This window comes from Arachis hypogaea, chromosome 11 (assembly GCF_003086295.3).
Source record: "Arachis hypogaea cultivar Tifrunner chromosome 11, arahy.Tifrunner.gnm2.J5K5, whole genome shotgun sequence".
NCBI classification, from domain to species: Eukaryota; Viridiplantae; Streptophyta; class Magnoliopsida; order Fabales; family Fabaceae; genus Arachis; species Arachis hypogaea.
Window position 1 is genome coordinate 111,906,155 of NC_092046.1, and position 27,243 is coordinate 111,933,397.

A 27,243-nucleotide genomic window follows, 5' to 3' on the forward strand; every position below is an offset into this window, starting at 1 on the left:
AGATGATTCCACTCCATTTCGCCAGTTATTGGGGCGGCTACCTTGCATATTCTGCAGTATCTCAAGCAAGCTCCCGCTAAGGGCCTTTTCTTTTCTTCTCAAAATTATTTCAAGATCTTTGGTTTTGTTGATTCGAATTAGGCGACTTGTGCCGACACTTGCTGATCTGTGACAGTGTATTGTTTCTTCTTAGGTTCTTCGCTCATTTCTTGGAAGAGCAAGAAGCAAACGACTATGACTTGCTCTTCTTCAGAAACTGAGTATCGTGACATGGCCCAAGCAACCAAGGAGGGGCAATGGCTCTTGTATCTTCATGATTTCAAATTTTCAACATTGTTCACACTGATCTAATTAACTTATACTGTGACAATCAATCTACCTTGTACATTGTTACGTATTTAGTGTTTCAAGAGCGGACTAAGCACCTTGAAGTCGACTACCATATTGTGTGAGAAAGGCTGATGCTAGAGTGTTAAAGCTACTTCCGATCACTTCTTCCAACCAAACAGCTGACCTACTCACAAAGGCCTTGCTGCCTGGTCCTTTTGCTTCCATGGTGTTCATGTTGGGTATGCTTGATTTTCATACCCCACTTGAGGGAGGATCTGGACAGTATTCAAGTGATGTGATGAGTAATGTGATTCTAAAGGAGATTAATGAAGATTTTGCAGCAACTAGCTACAACTTGAAGGAGGAGGATGAAGATAGTATTAAATAATTTACATAAATTATAGCTAATAGCTAGTGGTATATTGTTTTGGTTTAGTAATGCTGATTCAGCATAGCATTAGTAGTGTTAGTTAGTTAGACTAAGTTAATTAGGTAGTGATATAAATAGTTGGTTACCATTATATAACTGTACAATTTTTCATTCTCTATTCTGCATTATAATGAGAAAGACCACTTTCTCCCAATATATCTCCAAACTTCTCCGAGCTTATTCTTCTTGTTCTCTTTTTCTTTATCCTCAATTAAGACCATGATCACAATTCCTTCAATAACCACCAAAGTTTGCTTGTTTTATGTTAATTAATAGTATGCTAGTACATGATTCAATCGATAAGGTGAGGATCTTACAAGTTACAACATAAAGTATTTGTGTACTATTTATTATAGAAGTGTTGAAAATGCAGAAAAGAAAATGTGAAAGCATATATTAAAACAGAAAAATACTATTTGTATATTAAAATCAACTACTAAAATTAACTATTATGTATTTATATATAAATACATGTGTTATTTAATTCATTCTAATATATATTTTGTATTCCAATATGTATTTTATACTAATAGTTAATTTTAGTAACTAATTTTAATATACGCCTAGCATAGTTGAAACAGAAGAGGGTTAAATCCAAGCAGGATTCTTGAGTGGTTCAACAACAGCTTTGATCTGAAGGTAGTTGTTGAGACTGTAGATTCCTTTCTCCCTCCCAATGCCACTCATCTTGTAGCCTCCAAAGGGAATGGCAGCGTCGAATACATCAAAACAGTTGATCCAAACCGTTCCAACTCTCAGTGCCCTCATCAATGTGTTTGCTGTGTGTACGTTCTTTGTGAACACTCCTGCTGCTAGTCCATATCGTGTTGCATTTGCTCTCTTTATTACTTCTTCAATGTCCCTACTCATGTTTTTTTTAATCACATCAACCACGTACACTTTCATTATTCTACAACTTGTTCTTTATTTATTTACAACCATATTATATACTTACAAAGAATCAGCCACCAATCAACTACCATATAAAAATATATATTTCGAAAATATCTTATTACAAATAGATTTTTTGATTTTTTTTTTTTATTTTTACCAGATGAACGAAATTTGTCGATAATTTTAATAAAAAAATGTTTTAAAATCTATTTGTAATTGACTTTTTCCTGGTGTTTATAAAAAAAATTTGATTAGCAAGTGAATAGAGATAGATATTTAATGTTTATGAAAAATTTGATTATGAAAATGTTTGATTATTCTAACGATAGATTATTTTATAAAAAAAATTGTGTAAAATATATATAAATATATAAAAAAGATATGATAACTGATGTAATAGTTAATTTTTTATATTTATAAAATATTATTTTATTACATATTGAACTTACTTGAATTTCAAGATGGACTGAACCGGCCCGAATATTTCGTCTTTGGCTATCAGCATATCGTCCTAATGATTAGCATATTTAGGTTATGAGTCTTAATGTACAACAATACAAGTCACTTGTGCCAATACAAAACAAAACAAAACAAAAGAATACCTTAACATTGGAGAAAACAGTTGGCTCGATGAAGAAGCCTTTTGAGCCCAATCGCTGACCCCCACATTCAAGGGTAGCATTGCTTTCAATTCCAGATCTTATGTACCTAAGCACTTTCTCAAATTGTTCTGTGTCAATCTGAGATTTGAATTTCACTCAGTTAATTACATGCATCAGAGTCAGCTATTCTAAAAATAGAGTGAATTGATTAAAACAGAGAGCATGCAGCACCTGAGGGCCTTGTTCAACACCCTTCTTGAATGGATCACCAACAACGCGTCTCAAAGCACGTTTCTTTGACTTCTCCAAGAACTCATCATAGATACGCTCATGTACAAAGGTTCGAGACCCAGCACAGCAACATTGTCCCTACAGATCAAGATTATATTACATAGACACCATAAACATAGACATATTAGAATTCACCTATATATTTATACGTACCTGATTAAAGAAGAGAGCAAAGTGTGCTTGTTCAACAGCGTGGTCAACATCAGCATCATGACACACAATAAAAGGTGATTTGCCTCCTAACTCCAATGTCACAGGCTTCAGATTGCTTCTTGCAGCCAATTCAAGCACAATTTTTCCAGTGTCTGTTGATCCAGTAAATGCTAGCTGCAACAAGTAATAAATACGTGCTTTAACATTATTGTCTATGATTTATGGCTGCCGTATTAGGAATGTTAAAACAAACAAATCTTCAACCTTGTCAACGTCCATGTGACTTGCAAGAGCTGCACCAGCAGTTGGGCCAAATCCAGAAACTATATTCAGAACACCTGGTGGAAGACCAGCCTGCCAAAGGAAGGAAAATTCAGGGTAAACCATGGACTCTCTTTTTTTAAATATATATACATCTTTTGTTTTGGTGACTATAAATATATCTGTTATTGTTTAGGTTTATTAAAAATTTAATTTATAAAAAAATTATTCAAATATATTTGTATGTTAAGTACAATAATGTACCAAATTGACCGCAACTACTGCTATTTATACAAATAAGAGAAAATAAAATTATTAAAGTATAATTGGTAAAGTATAATTTTTGTTCTTAAAATTTGTTAAAAATTTTAAAAATATTTTTTAAATTTTATTTTATTTTAATTTTATCTTAAAATTTTTTTATTTATATCAAATATATTTTTTGTGGCTAATTTTTCAAAAAAATTAGAATCAATTTAGTAACAATTTCATAATAATAACTTTTAACACATGCAAATCAAACATAATTATTATGTATTATTGTTGGATTAGTCCTAAATTTTCTAAAAATTTAACTGTTAGGGATATATTTGATGCAAATAAAAAATTTTAAAAACAAAATTAAAATAAAATAAAATTTAAAAATATTTTTAAAATTTTTTAAAAAATTTAAAAAATATATAATTTATCCTCTCTCTATATATATTTATATATATTATTTATACCATATGACAATAGGACATCTGTGGGGGTCAAAGACAGATCAGAACAAATATATAGATAAAAATATTTTTTTATTTTAAAATATAAGTTGCAAATATTCTATACATGCAAAAAGTTGGAGACAATTAAGATATAGATAAAGACATCACTCATATTTTGTTGTTTTTATGTTATGATTGTACCATTTATCTACAGACATTTATTAAGAATGAATGTGTTAGCTAACATAGTGTTTTACGACTTAAAAAGTTTATTTCAGGGTAAAAAAATTTAACCATTAAATTAATTATATATTTTTATATAAAAAGTTTTTTGAAAACTAAAATTACACAATTAATATGATAGTCCATATTTAACATTAAAAAATATTTAAAATTTTTAAATATAAGAACATTTAAAATTTAATTAAAAAAATCCAAAATCTAAACTCAACAAAATATATTGGCTAAATTAATTACTGTAGTATTGGTTTCCTCCTAACAGCTAGCTTTACTCTTATATATATTTACACGTATCTTGTTTCATATATTTTTAATATATATACCTACAAAAAATAAACTACTAAATTAATATGTATTTATATATATTACATGTATTATTTTATATAGTTTTAATATATATTTTAAAAAAGTTATAACTCCATTTTCATTTTTGATAATACCACTTCACATACAATTTTTTTATATTATTGTATGGTGAGATAAATTTGTAAAAAACAAATAGCATTTTTAAAATAAGAATCACAATATCTATTTCCTACATTTTATATTCTAACCTATATATTCTATATTCTGCCAATATTTTTAGTAAACTGTAGAGTTTCCTAAACAGAGGTTCAAATAAATATGTAGTTGGTTAGGTGTGTGAATTTGACCTCATGAAAGAGTTTAGCCACATAAAGAGCGGTGAGGGGTGTTTGCTCAGCAGTCTTCAAAATGACAGTGTTACCACAAGCCAGAGCTGGACCAACTTTCCAAGCAAACATAATTAGAGGAAAATTCCAAGGTATGATTTGTCCTGCAACCCCAATTGGTTCATGCAATGTTTGCACGTGATATTTTCCATCAGCCGGTACAGTCATCCCGTGAATTTTATCAGCCCAACCTGCCCAACAACAATACATTCTTCTTTCTCATACTTAATGTTCTTACCACAAAATTAATACACAGTATTGTTAACTAATATAAGTAACTGATCTAATACCAGCATAGTAGTGGAACAAACGCACAAACAATGGCAATTCGTCGTTGAAAGATTGCTCATAAGGCTTTCCATTGTTCCATGTCTCTAGAGCTGCAAGCTCTTTACTATGCTTCTCCACCAAATCAGCAAACCGCAGCAATATCCGACACCTTTCCTGAACAAATTAAACGGTGTAGTAATCAATATATCAACTGAGAAATAAGTTTTCCTTCTTGCTATAATAAGAACAAGGAAGGAAGGAAGGAATGGTTTACATAAGCAGTCATTTTAGGCCAGGGTCCTTCATCAAAGGCCTTTCGTGCTGCTGCGACGGCGCGGTTGATATCTTCGGCGTCTCCTTCAGCTACTTGAGCTATAACTTCCCCTGTGCGCGGGTCATAGGTTGGAAAAGTCTTCCCTGGTAATACCAAACAAACAAAATAAAATGGTAGTGAAATTACTTATTTCAAAAATTCAAATTATTAGTTGAAAATTTAGAAATATGTGAATGTTTATAAAATAAAATTTTGTTAAATGTGGAAAGCTAAGTAAAGAAATTAAAGTAGATAGATAGAGTGAGAGACCTGATGCAGAATCCACAAACTTGCCATCTATGAGATGCTGAGTGTAATTGATTTGAACTTGTGGAATAATCACTTCATCAACCGCTGCAGCTGTGCTAAACCTCTTCAGTTTTCTGCACCCTCCGCCAGAGTTTCTTCCTGTTGGAAAATACGAACAAAACAGTAACCGCTGCTTTTCGCATAAACACCTTACAATACAAATTAAGCGGAAATAATAACAACTAACAGATTCTCTTATTGAATCTAGAACCACTTATTTAAAGTAACAAAACTCCCTGCAGTTAAAGTTTCTAATTATAACTGAATTAACTTAGTAACAGTACCGAGTGAGTGAAGAAAAGAGTCAGCTCCAGAAGCAGCAGAAAGGGAGCGTGAGAGAAGCCATGAAAGTCTGCGAGCGGCCATTGGCAAAGCAATTATCTCTCAAAGACAAATGATTTTGTTGTTGTTTTTGCTACCTTACTCTGCTTCTTGTTTCTTGTTTCTAGTTCTCAAAAGAAGAAGATGACGATGATAATAAATAAATGAAACAGATTGAAAGCTAAGGTACAAATGGTGGCACGATATGTATCGGTAGGTCGCTATTACCGATAACAAAAGGAAAGCAATGGAGTAACTGTCGTTTTGTGCACTTTGCCCAAATTTGTGTGGTTTGAAATAAAATGTCATTCTTATGAGTGATAATTCCCATTAACGTCTCAACGTGGAAAAGAATGACTAACATACCATAGTAGATGAAACAACCACTCATAAAGTAGTTAGAACATTATTAACATCCATGGGTTACTTCAAGTGTAATGTAAATGTTTTCGGGTTAAATGGAATACGTATTTAATTAAGAGAAGGTATGGGGAGGCAGGGAGCCAATAGTTTTTGTGCACAATGTTAACAATGAAATTAAAAATCAAATTTTTAATTAATTATTTAATAATTATTTAAATTCAAATTTTGAAATTTAAAAAATTAGGATTAATAGTTAAATTCATTCACACTATATATAGTCTCTACACCCAAATTTTAGTAGAGTTGTCACCCTCCATCTGCTACCTACACCCACTCTGCGCCTCATAGTGCCTCTCTCCTCATAGTCGGCGGCAACCATCCGGCGACCAGGTAACTCAAACCTCAGCACCATCGTCCTCCTCCTGAAGCAGTGCCATCTCCCTTTCGCGGTCAGCGACGTCCCGCCCTCTCGGAGCAGCGCCGCGCTGCCCCCTTCGCCAATATAACCTTTTACTTCCGCTTACGTAACCGTACCACCGACGCTGCCGCAGACTCCAGTCGATGCCGCCATGGGTTCCCGCATACGCCGCCAAAAGCAAAATGACGCCGCTGTTTGAATTAACGTGTGAGTATGGTAGATGTAACATACGCATGCTTGAAAACAATATCAAATCAAACACTCAATTGCTTACTATTGATTCTCACTTATGTCTCCTCGTCTGTTCAAGCTTTTTTTCTATTTTTTGTTTCTCCAGTTTTATGGTTACATCAAATCATAAGACTCGTGCCAAATTATACATTTTTTCTATTTTAATAAAAATTAAATTGTTGAACGATCATAGTTGTTTCTTTTATTTATTCATCTTCATCTTCTATTTTAATAGTCAATTTAGGATGGTCATTTTAGTAGGTATGCAGATGGTTATTTTAATTTTATGTAGATGATTATTTTGATTGGATTGGGTTTAGTTATATATAATTAAAATATGTTAGATCTTCAATTCATTAGGAATGTAGATGATTATTTTTATCCTTAAGTGGATGGTTATTTTTACTAAGGATGAGTGGCGTGTGGCAAGACAAGCAGCAACAGTGAAATGAGATGATTATTGATGAAGGTGGAGTGGCCGCCGGTTGAAAAAGAAGAGAGTATTGAAGAGAAATGCTTTAGTAAATTAGGATTTCATATGATTATTTTTTTGAAATAACTAACTGAATTTTTTAAAAATTTGAAATTTGAAATTTGGAGATTTGAAAGTTGAAATTTGTTATGAAATAAATGAATGAGAGTTTTTGAATTTAAGTAATCTATAAAATAATTTTTATTATTTACTTCTATCGAGCTAAATAACCAGCCCATTGTACATATTGTCAAGATTCTTCATTGGCTTCCTAGTGGGATTCTTTAATTAATGAGAAAGTATGGGAACAAATGAATTTAGTGTACAATACTACAATGTGTACAATAGGGGTAAAATTGAAATTAACATCAAATGATAAATAAATAAATAATTTTTAATAATTACCAATTTGAAATTCAAAATAAATAAGGATTTGCAATAGTTACGTAAACTCCAAAAATAGCCTCTTTCTCTCCCATCTGATGTGACTGCTTTCTCACCCAGTCTCTTCCTCACTTACCGGTGCCGCGCCGTCATAGACACCAGCCGCCGTCGCCCATAGCTCTCGCCGACATGCACACCAGCAGCACCATCGCGCAGTTAGCGTCGTTTCCGCAGTCCCGCATCGCGCCAGTCGTGCAGCCCCTCCTTTGCGCCGGTGGTTTCTCCCTCTCAACGTCATCATTCGTGATGTATAGGGAACACACAAGTGTTGTTTTCATACGTCCATCACGCCTTGCAAGATCGTAAATGAAAACACTCTCTTCGCACACGTTGCGCCCATCGCGCAGCCCAAGACTGCCATGGCCGCCGCAGCCAATGATGTCGCCTCCCTCTACATAGGTATAGGTTCAAGATCAATGTAGGATAGCACAACAATAATTGTGCAAGCAATTAGTTTAGTCCATGATGCTCCCTTTTTGTACACGCAAACGTAGCCCACTTCAAAAATGTCTTGTCTTGTGCAGCCAACTTGGCTTTCTTGGATTTTGCTTCCCTTACGTCTTCAAGGTATATACATCAATGGACAAAATTAGATGCTGGATGTTCAATTCACTAGGTATTTAGATGGTTATTTTAATTTTAATTGGATGGTTATTTTGTTTGATTCAGTTTAAGTATATACAATTAACAAATGTTGGATGGTCATTTCACTAGGTAGTCGGATGATTATTTTAATAACTACGTGGATGGTTGTTTGATGGCCGATGAGGGAGCTTCTAACGCCGGAGATGTGGGATGATTGATGATGATAGAGTAGCAGATGTTAGGGGAGAGGGTGTTTAGATAAATTCTATTAGTAAATTAGGGTTGGGATTGTTAATTTTTTGAAATAATTGTTTGGATTTCTTTTTTTTTTTTGTATTCGGCCAAATTTAAAACCTATTGTACACATTGTCAAGATTTTTTATTGTCTCCCTAGCAGAGTTCTTAATGAATTTAGGATAGGGGATACTATGCTTTTTTCAAACACCAACTTTTCAAAAAGTTTTAATAATACTCATAATATTTAATTAGTTTAATTTTATTATAGACAACTGTTCCAAAACATACTTGAAAGGGATTTAAAGGTGTTTGAGCTTGAGATAAAAAGTCACAGGTTGAGACAAATTAAAGGTGTTCTAAGTGTTTTCGTAACAACTCCGAAAATAGTGGTAGAGGATATCTACAAGAGATTTTAATACTTAAATTACCAAAAAATTTAGATAGACTTATAAAAATTGGGATTGAAAAATATCTGAGTTAAAGAGGATATTTACAAAAGAAGATGATAACTTGGTCATTACTGCAGATTCTTTTCTCTAGTATTAATGGGTAGTTTTCTCCCAAGCATTTGAGAAATTATCTCATGCAGAGATGGTTACTTGAGCTTCTAGATATCCTCCGAAATAGTAAGGTGACAAGCCCTTGTTTGTCGTGCAAGTCAGGTCGGGCATGGGTCATATTACTCATGCCCTAAGTAAACCGGGTATAGTTCAACTCATATAGCTTTTGCCTTGATCTCATTGGATCTAGATAGCTATCATTGGGCCTCCTGAAGGTGGTCCAACTCTTTTTGGACCATGGTTCTAATTTAGGGTGGGCTAGGGTATGAATAGTATCTCTACTCAAAGTCGAGTTCGAAGAAATCGTACGTCGAGCAAGATAATGTAGGATGAATCTTTGTCGTCAATCTGCTTCCCATATGATGACCAACTTGTATGCCAGCTAGTTGACATTTTTAAATCTAACAGGTCTTCTCAAGGAACCCAAACTTCATATTCTTGTGAAAAGGTTAGAAACTCGACGTGATCTGCCACGTGTAGAGATCGAATTCTCCACGTGTTTTAACAAAAGGGTCGCTTCCACTCTTCATGCGTCTTTTAAATTATATTGGTAACCGTGTAGAGTAATTTTTCTCTTACTTATGACAATGTATATATAGTCCCTTTCTTTGTCTCTTTCTTCTTTCTTTCGTTTCATATTACTCTTCCAACTTTTTCTCTTCTCTATTTCTCTAATCCTTCAAGCTTTTGCCTTTTTTCATTTTCGATGTTTCCCAGATTTCTAAGCCATGTTTTTCATACCTTGTTACTTTCTCTATTTAAGGTTCGTGATTTTGTTATTCTTGTTTCTTTTTTATGTTTTCTTTTACTTATATGGCATGTTCCTTCTTGATCTTATTACATGAAAACTGTGCCTAATGCTCATGTTTGATGTTTGATGTTGCCTTTACTGCTTAGTGGTGTTGTTGTCATCCATGGTGATAACAGCACTAGTATTGCGATTGCCCTTCAAGCTATATTGGCAAAGGCTATGCCTTCTATTTCAAGACAATTCGACTTGTCTTTGCTTGTCTGATTTCTTTTTACTTTAACATGTGTTGAGTTGGTTGTTTTCTCTTTTGGTAGGTTTCTGAACTTTCATGTCTCATTCTGTAGTTTCCATTATACCTTCGAATGTACCTGAGAGTGTTATATAGGTAGATTATACTGTGTTAGGTTCTACTTCTGTGATAAATATGAAAACCCTAGAAAATATCTAACTTACTTACAAGTTTTGTGGAGATAAGAATAAGGAGGAAAATTATGACTTGGTAGCTCTTGACCTTATGGAAAGAGTGTGTTATCCCCTATTTAACAATTCGGACCCTTATTTTATCTACATATATGAATGTTTTTTTTACAGACTAGGAGTCAAAATCACCTTTATTGAATTTGAGATGGAATTTTTCCTCTAAAGTTGCTCATACCCAGTGTAAGAACCGGAATTTTTCATGCAAAACCGTTTTAATAAAAATAATAATTTTAAGTGCTCGAGATAGATTCAAAATTTAGAAGTTTTAATTTGAAAATAAAAAGGTGAAATTTGGTTTCAATGAATTTTTCTGAGTCAGAAAATATATTTTCTGCGAAAGACCGAGAACCGGTAGCCTACTCGGTACTGTGTTTTGAGAAAAAATAAGATTTAGAAAATTGGTTTATTGTTTTGAAAAGACAAAAATAATTTTAGAATTTAAAACCGGGCACTAATCTTAAAGGTTTTGGCTCAAAGTGGGCCAAACGAACCAAAAATGCTAACGAGTTGGACCGGACCCAAGGTCCAACATATATAAGCTCTTAAATGAGCTTTGAACTCATTTCTCACCCTCCACAATGAGAGCCACGCGGATTGAAAGAGGGGAGGTGGTGGTACTATTCATCATCACCTTCCGGAAGCCATAACTTGAGCTACGGGCCTCCGATTGATGAGTCGTTTGCGGCCACGCGAAACTCTCGACGAGCTCTTCCTTTCTATCTAAAGAAACCTAGTAAGAAATTGCTGTTCATCCTCCATTTTTGTGCCATAGATTTCTGCGCATTTTGGGTTTAGTTTTTGAGCAAGTTTTGTGGTTTTGGTTGTTTAGATAATCTCTAGTAGCAGGTAATTGTTGGATTTTATCCCTAACCTCATTGGGTAAGGTAAGGTTTTACTAAACCCTTGAGTTTAGTTGTTTTGTGTACCTTAGGTTTTGATTTTGGTGATATATGTGTTGTTAGTTTGAGCTTTGGTGTTTGTTGGAGTTGGTTGAGGCTTTGGATCAAGTTTGGTGGCTTCATTTTGGTGTTTGGAGCTTTTAGAAATCGGCCAAGGTATGGTTTCAGTTTCTTTTGTGTAATATGTAATATTTTTGGAAACTTAGACTAGTTGACCCATAGGATAGGATTGAATTAAATTGGTTGTTGGAATTGTTGTATAATGATGATGCATAATGATTTGAGGATTTGAGAGGTTGAATGATGATTTATTATGAATTATGATGGATTGATGACTTTTGAGTATATTGATGAATTATGATGTTGTAATGATAAATATAGTGTGAAATAATTAAATTAAGATGAAATGAGATTGGGTGTGATGCTTAGTATTGATAGATGATGAGAGTTGTGGTTTATTGTTGTTGATGATGATTATTGGTGTTAATGATATATTATGATGTTGATTGATGTTGATGAGTGAGTATGTTGATTGTGGAAATATGAATGTATATAATGATTAATAATGTTGAGGTAAATTGATGAGAAGTATAAATTTTGATTTTGAGGACAATTGGTGTAAATGTGAGTTATTAAGGATAATGAGAAGAATAAACGTTTTGATGGAATTGAGTAATGTTGGGTATTGTTTGGTGATAATTATTGGAATTGATGAGGATTTGTATTGGTGTTGATGAGTATTTATGGCGATTAGTTATGTTGATGATTGATGGAAATGGTAATTGGTAAAATTGATGTTAACGAGGTCCATGGAAATTGAGGAATGTGACTTTGGTTGGATTTAGAGTTGTTGAATGGTTTGGAAGGTTGTGTGATTGAGAAAATGGTTGAAGTAGTGTTTGATATGAATTTTGGGCTGTTTGGTATGGTTGAAATGTGTTTGATTTGGTATTGTATTGAGGTTTGGTTAAAAATTTAGTTTTTGAGATTTTGGGTAAAAACGAATTTTTTGTGAACTTTGATGGATCATAACTTGAGCCTTAGTTTTCAAAATTGGCTGAGATTTACTTTAAATTAAAGCTCATTGAAAACTCTTCGAGTTGATATAAAGTTTGTAAAATTTGAACTTTTGTAGAGGAAGTTATGGTCGTTCAAAGTTTGGTGTCAAAATCTAAAATTCTGCAGAGTTGCAAAATTTTGGTTTAATTACTCTGTTGGTCCCTATAGTTTCGCAAAATTTTCAATTAGGTCCCTATACTTTTTTTTCCTTTTAATTGGGTCCCTATACGTTAATTTTTTTTTCAATTTAGTCCCTATTAACGTTAAACGTCAAAAAATGTTAGTGAATTGTGAAATTACTTTTATACCCTTAGGGACCTAATTAAAAAGAAAAAAAATATAAGGACTTAATTGAAAATTCGGTGAAACTATAAATATTCAATAAAAGATATTCCTATAATCCCTTTTATTTTGTCACTATCATTCTTTTGCTTATTTATATACAAATTGTACCAAAAATACTTTCTCTCTTTTTCTTTTTTCGACTTTCAAAATACCTTATCTTAAGAACCTAAAAAAAGAATGGATAAAATAAAATAGAAATAGTAATAATAAGCATATATAAAATTCAGTTTTCATCCTTCAAGTATTGATTATGATAATGCATCCAGTTTACATAATAAACTTTACATTAATACTTAAGAGCATACTTACATCTAGTTTGGAATTGGAGGAATGCATCCACCAATTGATATTTTATACAAATAAACAATAATCGATGTAAAATAAAATACTACAATTTTGTATGCGCCCTTTAGCAAATGGACAAAAGATTATCACTATGAAAATCCATGCTATGCCTAATGAATGCAAAATTGGGTGACTTCAATTCAATAGGTAACTACTCATGCCTGTCTAAGAACTTCTCTATAACGACTGAGAATACCCCAAAGCCAACACAACCAGCACATGCTGCTTTTGGACCACCTACAATCACAAAGCAACACCAAAGCATTCTGAAACAAAGGTAGAGAACAGATTTTTGAACTAAACAAGAAACATTTAAATCTTAATTGAAAACAGTGTATTCATGCCACAATGCAGCCCAATCCTAATTCATACCACATTGCACACGGTATCTCACTCGTCTTTCCTCTCTCTGGCGCTTTCTCGTCAGAAGTTCATCCTTCGCTCTCTCCTTCTCGAGCTCTTTCCTCTTCTTTTCTGCATTAATCTTTCACTTCTTTTCCTGGATGAGGTTCAGACAAAACACGGGAAGAAATATCATTCTAAATATTGGAATTCTAAATATTACCAAAGGAGTGCGTATAGAAATGAAGTTGCATTTGGTTAGATACAAATATGTTTGATTAAAATGCGAAAGTGTTCTACTTCTATATTTCCTTTTTCAACGGTTAACTTCGAGCAGAATAGATATTATCTATCTTGTATTGCATATAAAAAAGAACTGAACAAATTAGAAGAAATTCCACACCTGAAATCCAACTGGGGGACTAGGACCTTATCCAACTTTAATGTCATTGTATTGCAAACCTGATTCAGTAGTTACCATAGGCACCTTCATTGCATAAAATGTTCAAAGTCAACATTAGTCATTTAGCTATGGATATTCCAAGTAAAATCCATTGATATCATGGTGGTCATTGATCAAGGGTCTTAAAAATGTGAATATTAAAACTTAAGTGCAATCACATAGATTGGTTATTAACAGATTCTTTGCATGGTGCACAAATTCTTTGAAAATATAAGAATGTCTGTTATTCCTTTAAGAATAATAGATTCTATTATCAGGAAAGAATAGCTTAGATGCTAATAATGCTTTGAATTCCCAAGATTTATTTGAAGAATTTCTCTTAAAAAATAACTGACATTTGAGAAAGGTGCTGACTAATATTTGAGAAAGGTGCTGATCAATTAAACTCATAATCAATTAATTATAGATAACATACATAATCAAAACTCATAATCAATTCAACTCTCTCAAAGGCATTTAATCAAACACCTTATCTCCAATCTCACCTCTTTCCTTATTTCTAACATAATCAATTAATTACAGATAAAATACATAATCAGAACTCATAATCAAAATTTTTTAGCACAATCAAAACTAATTTTAGCAAACTAAGCTTCACAATTAGATCAATTGGTTCTCTTTGTCATTCAGAATGTTGGTTACCTAATCAAATAAAGTCAAATTATATACAAGCAGCAACAAAAAATAAGCATAAGCAAAATTAGAGGTATTTAACAATTAAGATTTCTCAACATTGAACCTGAAGCATTAGAATCGGGAGAGGATGCCGTTTGACTACTAGTTATTTTAAGCATAACATTTCTCCCGTTCTTAGTGTAGTGGGAGGAAGACATTATTGAGAAGAATTATTATCCAATGCTGAAAAACTAAAACAAAATTCAATCATCACCTGTTGTTGCAGAACCAGTCCAGACAACAAAATGCGGAGTCGAGGAGCGGCGATTTGAGGCAAGGCACCGCGAGGCGCGGTGAGGCAAGGCGGGACGAGGGGATGCAACAGGCAAGGCGGACGAGTGGAGTAGAACAGAGCACCTGTGGGCGACGTAGAGGGACGACGACCACCCAGCGACGGACGACGACGACGCCATGGAAGACGGCAACAGAGTGCGACAGAGGAGAAATCCAATTGAAAACTTAGGAGAATAACCTAGGGATAGTTAGAGTTCTCTGATTTTGGGGGACAAAAATATAAAGGGTATTTTTGGTATTTTATAAAAATAGAGGTGTTTTTAATTAAATTTTGTTACTAAATTATGAGAATATTTGATTTTTAATGGAATATTCTGTTATTTCAAACGGTTTTATAACGGTAAGGACTAAATTAAAAAAAAAATAAAAATATAGGGACCCAATTAAAAGGAAAAAAAAGTATAGGGACCTAATTGAAAATTTCGCGAAACTATAGGGACCAACAGAATAATTAAACCCAGAATTTTGTGATTTTGAAAGTTTTACAACCTGTGCGTACGCACAGCCCTGTACGCATGCACACATTGAGAAGGTCAGTCTGTTGGGGGCGCTAGTACAACTTGTGCGAGTGGACAGACTTGTGAATTTTCGTACTTGTGCGTACGCACACTTTTAAAATCTTCCTGGGCGTGCGCACGCACACCCCTGTGCGTACGCACACGCCCTGTTTCACAAATTTAAACTTTGTTTTCAACTATTTCACCTTTCCAACAAGGTTGTAAGCTTCTAAAACTCCATTTCAAGACTCTTGGGCTTATTTTTGGGCATTGGTGCATGGGAAGGGCCTTAGGAGAATTTATTTGGTATTACTTTGAAAAGTTAGCAAATGGAGGTTTATGTTTCTGGTGTATTGAGGATGAGTTGGTTTAGAGAGAAGGAAGGGTGGTGAATATGGTGATTGCTGACAAACAGATTTGAGAAACCGATGAACTAAGGAGTTTCGAATGGAACTTATGAATTGATGATGGTTGTAATGAGTATGAGTGGAAGTGTGTTTAGAGGAGTGGCCTCTAAGATTGAATACATGATTACGATATGCATTGTTATCCGTCGTAGGGGCTGTGGCAGTCTCCCGCCTACGTTCGGATGTGAGAGTTGAAGCTGGGCTTCTCACTCATATTTCTCGCAACCAGAGGAAGGTGGTAGGGCATGCTCCCTTGGAATATTTTCCTCTGAAAGGAGAAGGTGGTAGGGCACTAACCCACGGAATCATGCAGCAACCAGAGGAAGGTGGTAGGGCACGCTTGATAAACCCCGATTTCGTGATTTATCTTATGCTTATTTTGGGGGGATTTTATCACCTTTTCTCACATTTATTCAATAAAATAGCATGGTTTTGTAATTCTCCCTTGAATTGTGCTTAAATGTGAAAACATGCTTTTTAGGCCCTAAAATTGGTAATTTTAATTCACTTTAATTCCATTCGATGCCTTGATGTATTTGTTGAGTGATTTCAGGTTCATAAGGCAAGTATTGGATGGAAGAAGTGAGGAGAAAAACATGCAAAGTGGGAGAACTCATGAAGAAATGAAGGAACCGTAAAGCTGTCAAGCCCAACCTCTTCGCACTCAAACGATCATAACTTGAGCTACAGAGGTCCAAATGAGGCAGTTTTAGTTGCATTGAAAATTTAACATCCGAGGCTTCGAAATGATATAAAATTTGCCATATGTTAATTCGCGCTCAGGGGCGCGCACGCGCCATGTACGCGTGCGCGCCGATTCTGCCCGTGGGTCCACTTTAGTGAAATCGCCCCCAGCGATTTCTAGCTCATTTTGGGCCCAATCCAACTCATTTATGATGCTATTGAACCTAAGGATTGAAGGGGAAATAAACGAAGTAGTCATATTTTAGTTTTCATCATGTTTTAGGGTAGAATTCTAGAGAGAGAGAGGCTCTCTCCTCTCTCTAGATTTTAGGGTAGTTTTAGTTAATTCTTCTTGGATCCAAGTTTTAATTCTTGTTTTGATTTAGTTTCTCCTTTTAATTTCTTGTTGTTACATCTCTACTCTTCTAGTTTTTACTTGTCATTTCCTTTATTTTGTCATTTTCATGTTTATGAACACTTGTTGGATCTAATTTTCTTTAATGAAATTTAATGTTGATGTTCTTTTAATTGATGATTTGGATTGTTAATTTACTTTTCTTGCAATTGGTAGTTGTTAGATTTTACTATTTCTTGTCATTTATTATGCCTTCCTTTTATGCCTTCCAAGTGTTTGATAAAATGCTTAGTTGGGCCTTAGAGTAGATTTTGAGCATTCTTGGCTTGGAAAGAGTAATTAGGCAATCTTGAGTCATGAAAATCCAACTTATGTTGGTGATCTAGAGTTGTTAGCTAATATTGTTTCCATTGACGCTAATCTTTTGCTAATTAAATTAGTGAGTTGATTAGGACTTTTGGATTGAGATTAGCTAGTCTTGTTAGACTTTCTCTCATGGAAGATAATATGATACCTTCTTCCAATGTTGGAGATGACGTAATGAGATAAATTCTTGTTTATTATTGTGATATGATTGATTAATCTTGTTTGACTTTCTCCCTATTTGTTGGAGTTGACTAAATAAGATGAATTAATCATTGCATGACTAGGATAGAAAGCCTATGATCTCAATCTTTGCCATGAATGTCTCTCTCTTTATTAATTTCTCTCTTTATTTTTCTTGTCATTTATTTTATTGCCTCTTTAATCAACCAAACCCCCCTTACATCCTTCATAGCCAATAATTGACCACTTCATTGCAATTCCTTGTGAGACGACCCGGAGTTCAAATACTTCGGTTACATCTTATTGGGGTTTGTACTTGTGACAACTTAAATTTTTGATGTGGGAATTGTTTGTTGGTTTAGAACTATGCTTACAACGAAGTTATTCTTTCTATAAGAAGAAATTCTAAACCATCGAGCAAAACTCAATCATCAAAATGGCGCTGTTGCCGGGGAGTTGCAATGGTGTTACATTATTGGCTATTGTATATATTGTAAATAGCTTGATTTTTGGTTTTGTTTGTTAGTCTTCATTAGTTTTAGGATTTGATTTTCTTTGTTTCTTATTAGAAATTATTTTTGTTTTCTCTTATCACCATGAATTCTCATCACTTTGGCCATGAGTTTGGTTCAAACTATGTTGTAGGAAATGGAAGCTTCAATGAGGATGTGCATCAAGGATTTGGAGATCAAAGGTGGGAGGAGCCCCAAGCTTATGGACAACCTTCTTGGCAACAACCTCCTCCGGATTCTTGTGGGTATAATCCTAATCCTAATGCATACTAATCTAATGTATGTGATGACCCTTATTGTGATTGTCAACCACAACCACCATATACATATGACCCTTTCCTTCAATATAGCCCTCAACAACCATACTCACAAGCCTCATATCACCAAACACCTCTATATGATCCCAACCCATATCCACCATACTAACCACCTTGTGAACCATATGAACCATATGAAGAACCACCCCAATTCCACCACCAATACCCTCAAGAACCACCACCTCCATACTATTACCAAGATGAATCACCTCCCATGTATGATAACTTTCAACCACATAATGAATTTCCCTTACCACCATAACCCTCCATGGAAGAACACCCATATCCATCCATCCAAGAGCAAACGGATCGTCTCAAGGAAGAAATGGATCGGCTTCAAGCAATAATCCGTTGAAAGGAGCAAGAGGAAGCCCAAAGGAAGGATTATGAAGCTATTGAGGCTAACCTTGCCAAAATTAAAGCCAACTTGGACTCATGGGACTCATGCAACAAGCAAAGCATCTCCACATATGAATGTGAGAAATCAACTGAAGAAAGGAGCATGAAGGAGATTTTAGAATCTCAACATGAGGACAAGGAGATGGGGTATGTTTTGCAACAAGTGGAGGAGGGAGAGATTGTTAAAGAAGAAGAAGTGGTTGAAGAGTTAGAGGAAGTTGAACAAGAGGTGAATTTCAAACTTGAGAGCACTTCCACACCAAGTGACATTGTTGATGATTTTGTGGAAGTTGTTGAACCTTCTTCCAATGAGCTTGAATTTGATGTTGAGGAGGATAATGTGCAACCTCCAAGGCATAGTATGAATGATGAAAGATTGGAAGAGGGTGATCAAGAGCCAAGCTCCACCAATGAAGAATGTGTGGAAGAAGTTGGTGGGCAAAGAATTGAAGTTGAAGAAGCTTGCCAAGAGGTGGAGGTATTCAAAGAAGAGCACAAGGGAATGGAACTTACAAGACCATTGGAGATGTCCCTTCCTAAGTCCCCATCCAACATAACATTCAAGTGGGTAAAATCCTTATCTCTAATCTTTACTTTCCCACTTGAATATGGTTTGATTGAAAATGATGGGCAACTTAGAGCTCTTTGTGGGGTTAACAACAAAAGGAAATTGAGTAGTGGGTGAAAATGCCAATCAAGGTTCCTTATGGTTGGAAACTTAAAGTCTAAGTGCAATGGTTGGTATAGTTCTCAACTAAAGGGGTCTAGGAAGATGCTTGGGTGTTTACTTGAGAATTCGGATCACTTCTCACCCAATTGGAATTGTAATGATCAACTTGAAGATGGGTGTAGAAACAAAATTTGGGATCCGGGTATATATGAGGATCAATTTTGGGAACCCTTAGCTTGTGACGGTCTCCATCAAGACTTGTTGCAACTCATTGGAAATTTTGGAGCAAAATGGAAAACCAAGCATTGGTGGAGGTTCTAAGATGAATTCAAGCACAAGCCACCATAACAAGGAGCTTCCCAAATGTCCAACTTAAGGACTTAACCTAAAAGTGCTAGGTTGGAGACACCCCACCATGGTAAACTCTTTCCATTCTCTTGTGTATATAATCAATGAATGCATTGAGTTGCCATTGTTAGGTAGTTTTCTTCTTTTCATACTTTTGCATGTCTTGCTTTGATTGATTGCTTATTAGATTCATGCTTTGATTAGAATAGTTATTTTTGAATTGCATTTTGCTTGTAGTATAAGTTTTATTTTTAGTGTATTTGAAAATTTTTTAAAAAAAACCAAAAAGATTTTTTTTGTTAAATTTGATTTTTGATTGTTTTAGAATGGTTATAGATTAGGAGAGTGTCCTATTTTTGAAAAAAAAAAAAAGGGAAAAACGGGCATCCGCGCGCAAGCGCGCTGTGCGCGCGCGCGCCGGTGGTGCATATCGCACTCCTGGTACAAAAACCAAAGAGTTGTGCCAAAGTTGTGCCCACTTTGCGCCGCGACCTGACGCGCCAGCGTACATGATGCGTCCGCGTCGATCGCCATCTTCACATCCACGCTTATGCGTGCTATGCGCATACGCGTCGCTTGTCCCGTCTGCCCACCCGCGCGCACGCGTGCGTGACGCGTACGCGTCGCCTTCCACGCCTTGTTTCTCCCCTGTTTTCTTTCTTCCTTCTTCTTTCTTCTTCTTTCTTCCTTTCTTACTTTCTTTCCCTTATTTTTCTTATTTTCATCTTCTTTATTATGTTGCATTTGCATATTATCATTCATTGCATTTTAATTTTATTTTTATAGCTTGTTCATGTTTTCTTTTCTAAGTTCGTTGTTTTAATAATGGTGTTGAATTCTCTCACTCAATTATTGAGAGTTTCTTGGTTAATCTTGGTGCTTCTTGACTTGTTTGATATTGTTGGGTGATGAAACTTTTAAATCAATGCTTAATCTTGTATGACTCTTATATTCTTTGTGCATTGATATGAGCTTGCATGTCTTTCATGACCCACTCTTTCTAGTCGAACTTGATGCTTTTAAGTGCTTTTCATGCCTTGACTCTACTCTTGCATCGAGTGTTAGTTAATATGCCTTAGCCTATATTGTCTTTTTACTTACATGCGTAGCTAACATGTAGTGAGAACCTTACTCTTATTTGGCATTAGCCCCCGCCTACGTTCTATTTGTTTTGATATCTTTGTTGTAGGCTTAATTTTCTTTCTTTTTCTCTCCTTTGAGGTTGGCCACCAAGAAGGAAAGGAATGGAAAAGCTTCAAATGGGGCAACAAACAAGTTCATCCGCACAACCTTTTGAAGGAGCTCATCAATTGTAGCAACCCATCCACCTTGCTCTCCTTTGCATGCACCGAGGACGGTGCAAATTTCTAAGTGTGGGGAGGTCATCCGACCGACCTCTATGGGTAACAACTTCCTTTTTCAAAACCAATTTTTAATTTTTGTCTTTGTTAGATTAGTTGTTGCATTGCATGATAGATTGCATGTTAGTTAGAATTTGTATATATTTTTACCACTTCCTTTTTATGTTAGTACTACTTGGTTAGGGTGATGATTTCTTTTCCAAGAAACTATTTTTAGGGTACCCTACCAATTTGAAAAAAAAAATTTTGTTGAACTTGCTTGAAGAATTTATTTTGGAACATGGTTTTTGAGCGAAGAACACAAGCATGTGAGTTTTGAGCCTAATTGTGTGGTTACATCTTATAACCACTTATTTCCATTCTTGTGTGCATTATCTCTTTCTATGATTGTAATCTTTGATTTGTTTGATTCTTTATGTCCATTATTCTATGTATACATGCATTTATATGATTGAGGCCATCATTTCATTTAGCTCACTTACCCAAATAGCCTACCTTTCATCAACCATTGTTAGCCAAATTTTGAGCCTATTTAACCCCTTTTGTTCTTAATGTTAGCACACCACTACCCCTAAGTGAAAAATAATAAATGTCCTTAATTTGGATCTTTGATTAGCTTAGGCTAGTGAGGGTGTGTATCGTTTGGGTATGGGAAACTTGGGACATTGGTTGAGGTAAAAGTGTAATTTTTATTTTTGTTGAAAATATTAAGAATTGGGTACATATTCACGCACTATATGTAAAACCATATGCATTGATACGTTTGTATATACTTTAAAAAAATGATAAAAAAAAAAGAAAACATATATATATACAAAAAATAAATAAATAAATAAAAGAAACAAAAATATAGAAAAAGAAAGCAATAAAAAAGGGACAAAAATGCCCCAAAGTAAAGTTCAATAAAAATCAATGCATATGGAATGTGAATTAAAAAGAATGCATGAGTATGTGAAAAAAGTGGGAATTATGGGTAGCTAGGTATTGTATTAGAATTGTATAGGTTGTTATGTGTGTTTGGTGAGAGCTTAGGCTAATCAAAGATGCAAATTTTAAGCTCACTTGACCATATGCATCCTTACCTTGACCCTAGCCCCATTACAACCTTTGAATAATTGTTTATTGTTAAATGAAAAACAAATCTTGGAAAGCATGATTAGAAGAGAATTGAGTGATCGACCCTATACACTAGAGCGACTAGAGCAGATACACATCCGGTGAGGGTTCGATGCTCAATTCCTTGTTCCTGGCTTTCATGAGCTTTTCTTCTTGCAAGTCTACTTGTACTTCATTTTGATATTTGAATTGGTAGAGTTCGAGTCGTCATATGATCTTAGCCCTGCCTGTGCATATGTGTTCTTGGAGATTGATTTACTTTTAATCAAGTAGGTAGAATCATTTTGCATTTAGTTGCATGCATGTAGATAGGAGCATATAGTTTCTTTGCATTGAATAAATGTTCATACCCTTTTCTTATCCTTCTTTATTCTTAGCATGAGGACATGCTTAGTTTAAGTGTGGGGAGATTTGATAAACCCCGATTTCGTGATTTATCTTATGCTTATTTTGGGGGATTTTATCACCTTTTCTCACATTTATTCAATAAATAGCATGGTTTTGTAATTCTCCCTTGAATTGTGCTTAAATGTGAAAACATGCTTTTTAGGCCCTAAAATTGGTAATTTTAATTCACTTTAATTCCATTCGATGCCTTGATGTATTTGTTGAGTGATTTCAGGTTCATAAGGCAAGTATTGGATGGAAGAAGTGAGGAGAAAAGCATGCAAAGTGGGAGAACTCATGAAGAAATGAAGGAACCGTAAAGCTGTCAAGCCCGACCTCTTCGCACTCAAACGATCATAACTTGAGCTACAGAGGTACAAATGAGGCGGTTTCAGTTGCGTTGGAAAGTTAACATCTGGGGCTTCGAAATGATATAAAATTCGCCATATGTTACTTCGCGCTCAGGGGCGCGCACGCACCATGTACGCGTGCGCACCGATTCTGCCCGTGGGTCCACTTTAGTGAAATCGCCCCCAGCAATTTCTAGCTCATTTTGGGCCCAATCCAACTCATTTCTGATGCTATTGAACCTAAGGATTGAAGGGGGAATAAACAAAGTAGTCATAGTTTAGTTTTTATCATGTTTTAGGGTAGAATTCTAGAGAGAGAGGCTCTCTCCTCTCTCTAGATTTTAGGGTAGTTTTAGTTAATTCTTCTTGGATCCAAGTTTTAATTATTGTTTTGATTTAGTTTCTCCTTTTAATTTCTTGTTGTTACATCTCTACTCTTCTAGTTTTTACTTGTCATTTCCTTTATTTTGTCATTTTCATGTTTATGAACACTTGTTGGATCTAATTTTCTTTAATGAAATTTAATGTTGATGTTCTTTTAATTGATGATTTGGATTGTTGATTTACTTTTCTTGCAATTGGTAGTTGTTAGATTTTACTATTTCTTGTCATTTATTATGCCTTCCTTTTATGCCTTCCAAGTATTTGATAAAATGCTTAGTTGGGCCTTAGAGTAGATTTTGAGCATTCTTGGCTTGGAAAGAGTAATTAGGCAATCTTGAGTCATGAAAACCCAACTTATGTTGGTGATCTAGAGTTGTTAGCTAATATTGTTTCCATTGACGCTAATCTTTTGCTAATTAAATTAGTGAGTTGATTAGGACTTTTGGATTGAGATTAGCTAGTCTTGTTAGACTTTCTCTCATGGAAGATAATATGATACCTTCTTCCAATGTTGGAGATGATGTAATGAGATAAATTCTTGTTTATTATTGTGATATGATTGATTAATCTTGTTTGACTTTCTCCCTATTTGTTGGAGTTGACTAAATAAGATGAATTAATCATTGCATGACTAGGATAGAAAGCCTATGATCTCAATCTTTGCCATGAATGTCTCTCTCTTTATTAATTGCTCTCTTTATTTTTCTTGTTATTTATTTTATTGCCTCTTTAATCAACCAAACCCCCCTTACATCCTTCATAGCCAATAATTGACCACTTCATTGCAATTCCTTGTGAGACGACCCGGAGTTCAAATACTTCGGTTAATTCTTATTGGGGTTTGTACTTGTGACAACTTAAATTTTTGATGTGGGAATTGTTTGTTGGTTTAGAACTATGCTTACAACGAAGTTATTCTTTCTATAAGAAGAAATTCTAAACCATCGAGCAAAACTCAATCATCAACGCTCCCTCGGAATGTTTCCCTCTGAAAGGAGAAGGTGGTAGGGAACTCATCCCTCGGAATTATTCCTCCTTATGCGCAATAGAGAGACTAATCCGGGAGTTGTCGACCGGATTTCTGTCGGGTTTGGCGATAACCGACATGTGATATCACAGCCAGTAGGACAGACATTCATCATGTGCATCTCCTATATACTTGTTTGCTTTGTTTACTTGAGCTTGCCTACTTGTATAACCTGCCTACTTGCTTCTTGAATTACTTGCTGTAAATGAATACTATTTGTGATTTACATGTTTGCATTATGTGTGATTGTCTGGTGCTGAGGAGGTTAGGTAGGCGGTGGCGATGGGATCACACGGAGGTTAGGTTGGTAAAGGCTGTGGGATACAGCAGTGTGATTAGTATTAGTTAGAATTCCCCTAAGTTTAGATAACCCGGTTTATGGTTTAAGTTCTTTATATATTTATTTATTCTATTCTAAGCTTGAATATTCGTACGTGATGTGAAGTTCTACGATTGCCTTCGGCATCCCAGAGCCTTACATCTTACATTATTGGGCATTGTTACCATACTGAGAACCTCCGGTTCTCATTCCATACTTTGTTGTTTTTTTCAGATGCAGGTCGTAATCTACTTCGGTGAGATTGCGGATATGGTGACAGAGCGGAGTATGGTTCGTCCCTTGTTTATTTCTGTTTTACTTTCGTCATAGCATTCTCTCACCTTTTGTATATTTATCTTTATGGCCTTAGAGGCTTATTTGAGAGATAGGTTGTATAAGCTGTTTTAATTCTAAAACTCTGTATCTTTCTATTTGTAACTAGTTGGCTTAAACTCCACAAGCTGCGGCTAGTTCACTATGAATATTATATTCTTATATTTATATATGTTTTATTCTCTTATACATATACCTTGTATCTTATGTGTTAGCTTCGTGTGAACGTTTCACGCTTTTATAATTCTGTCTTTGAGCTTAATCCTTCATCAGGCTTCTAGAATATATTATTCCCTTCTATATATAAATATGTATAAGTCTTAGGACTATCGTAACCTCTGATTAACCTTTGCTTTACGGCTAGAGGTAAGGCTTAGGGTAATTAGGGTGTTACTCCCAGCCTCCCCTGAACTCTTAGGCATTCATGCAAATCTATCAAGTCATGTGTTAATTTCTCAGACTTCCTGTTTCTCTTCAAGTTTTATTTTATTTCTTCTATTTGACCAAACTCTTCAGGTCCACAAAAAGGCAACAACAGGCATTTTTTTTAGCCTAACAAGGTCAAAAAGTATTCTCTATATTTGAGAAATCCTTCTATGAATTTAAGAACTACTACTTTAAACTCCAACCTATAGGATATTTTCCATTCATTTTAGTTGAATGAAAAGTCCGAGTATGTTCCACCTTAATTGAAATTCTAAACCTGAGATTATTCTTTATGACTTAGATGATCTAGAAGAAGAGGAGACAATGATTGTAGAGCTGCTCTAGGAATATTGGGGCTGAGCTTATCATTTTCCTATAAAAATCTTGGTTCTTAGTAAATCTAGTTACATGCAGACTAAGTTAGGTAGGCTTGTGCAGTTAAATTTTTCTTTCTTTTTGTATACGTTCTAATTGCAATTTTTTTTTTTGCAAAAAGGATAGTTAGCTCTTCAGCCTCATATGATAAAGTGAAGGCTACCAAGAAGAATATTTCCCAACAAGGGGCATAACAAGTTGAAGGGTCATCTGGGTCGTCCCAACTTTTTCTTCTCAGCCGATTTCTTCTGTGACAATTATTGACATCTCCTAGCCCAAAGTGTAGCCAAAAGCCACCCCAAAACTTCCTCTTGCTCCTAAGTTCCACGAGTCTGAGAAGTCGTTGAAATAAGGAAACCCAAAGAAGAGAAAGACCCTCAACAATAAATAGGAAAATTTCTTCGATCCCGATTTTGATGGTATGGGCTTTGTTGATAAGTTTGTGATGACGAAAAGTCATGTTGTTTTGGATGATGTAGTCATAGCAAAGAAATTAAAAATGTTGATAAAGGGTGGGATTCGCACTTCAGCTGTATGTCAGGACATACAGATAATATTTAAAGAGTCCCCTCCTGATGCCATGAAGGCTGAGTTGTCCGAGCTGCGAGCTTAAGTTGGAACCTTAAAAAAGGAGAAGGATCAACTCAAGACTAAGAAAAATATTGCCAAGTTGGATAATGCCACTTTGAGGAATAGGATTAAAGAAGTGATTGGGCCGAGATGTAGTTGTGGAGGCAAAGAAAAAGTCAGAATCCGACAAGTTGTCATTGTATGGGGAAAAAATAAGGCTGCAAAAGGAGATGGAGAAACTCAAGGAAGAATATGAGCAACTTGAGTAGGATTCCGTGAAGAGGTTAGATGACACAGTAGATAATATTATGCCTTAAATCTATGTGTTGGTGCCTGAGTTAGATTTCTCGCTCATTGATCCTGATAAAGTCGTGATCTATGGTTGGATAATGGATCATCTGAGTTCCGACACTCTTGAGCAAAGCACCCCTAAGTCTTCATAGAATATTCCTGAGACTTTTCCAGGTTCTGGTGTTGCCAATTCTCCTTATGAAGTGTCTCATGCTGATACTATTGATGCTACATTATAGCTTTTTTATTTTCTTTATACTAAATTTGCTATGCCTAGGTTGTGGGCTTTGAATAATTTATTTTGTAATATTTCAAGTATATTCAACTCTCTTTTTTTGAGAGCTTTTTTAATTACATGTTGTTTTTAACTTTGCAAATTTTTCTAAGTTATTTTCTCTTAATGTTTGCCCAAATTATTTTATGACTTGCTTATCATTCATATAACTTCACTAAATTATTTTGTCAAGTTATTTCCACAATTTGATTATGGCTCGTATCACTTACATAACTCGTATACGTCCAACTTGGCTTTGTCATTCAATTGTACCGATCATATGAGGTTAGTCACAGTTTTTGCGATTTTTTAGTATGAATTGGCATGATTAATTCGGAAAGAGAATAAAATGTTGAATAACTTTGCTTTTTATGAATGAATTAAATTACAAAAAGCATACTAGTTTCTATGGAGAGTTTTACAACTTCTAACTCCTAGCTCCTTACTTTGATGCGTTGATAAAACCCTTCAGCAAAATTTAATGAAAAAAATTATGAAGTCGAAAAAAAGAGTACATCAGAG

At 34.9% G+C, this 27,243-nt stretch overlaps 1 protein-coding gene and 1 long non-coding RNA gene across 2 annotated transcripts; one reads left to right on the plus strand and one right to left on the minus strand.

Moving 5' to 3' along the window:
- Nucleotides 1-1,156: 1,156 nt before the first annotated feature.
- On the minus strand, nucleotides 1,157-6,191 carry LOC112722365 (aldehyde dehydrogenase family 2 member B4, mitochondrial). Its single transcript, XM_025773361.2, has 11 exons — nucleotides 5,774-6,191; nucleotides 5,451-5,588; nucleotides 5,142-5,284; nucleotides 4,888-5,041; nucleotides 4,559-4,788; nucleotides 2,965-3,054; nucleotides 2,701-2,874; nucleotides 2,488-2,625; nucleotides 2,257-2,394; nucleotides 2,104-2,165; nucleotides 1,157-1,622 (listed from the first exon to the last, which is right to left on the minus strand). Exons 1-11 carry the CDS (start codon nucleotides 5,853-5,855, stop codon nucleotides 1,349-1,351), a joined length of 1,623 nt encoding a protein of 540 aa, XP_025629146.1. The 5' UTR covers nucleotides 5,856-6,191; the 3' UTR covers nucleotides 1,157-1,348.
- Nucleotides 6,192-25,391: 19,200 nt separating this feature from the next.
- On the plus strand, nucleotides 25,392-26,669 carry LOC140175964 (uncharacterized). The gene is made up of 2 exons (XR_011867080.1): nucleotides 25,392-25,635; nucleotides 25,713-26,669. It is a non-coding gene; the product is annotated as an uncharacterized lncRNA (long non-coding RNA).
- The last annotated feature ends 574 nt before the right edge of the window (nucleotides 26,670-27,243 follow it).

Excerpts from the sequence above, each read along its gene's own strand:
- LOC112722365 (XM_025773361.2), bottom strand. The coding sequence starts at position 5,855 with ATGGCCGCTCGCAGACTTTCATGGCTTCTCTCACGCTCCCTTTCTGCT. Across the intron at positions 5,589-5,773 it reads CTCTTTTCTTCACTCACTCG|GAAGAAACTCTGGCGGAGGG; the intron begins GTACTGTTACTA and ends ATTTTCCAACAG. Across the intron at positions 5,285-5,450 it reads GTTTGTGGATTCTGCATCAG|GGAAGACTTTTCCAACCTAT; the intron begins GTCTCTCACTCT and ends TGGTATTACCAG.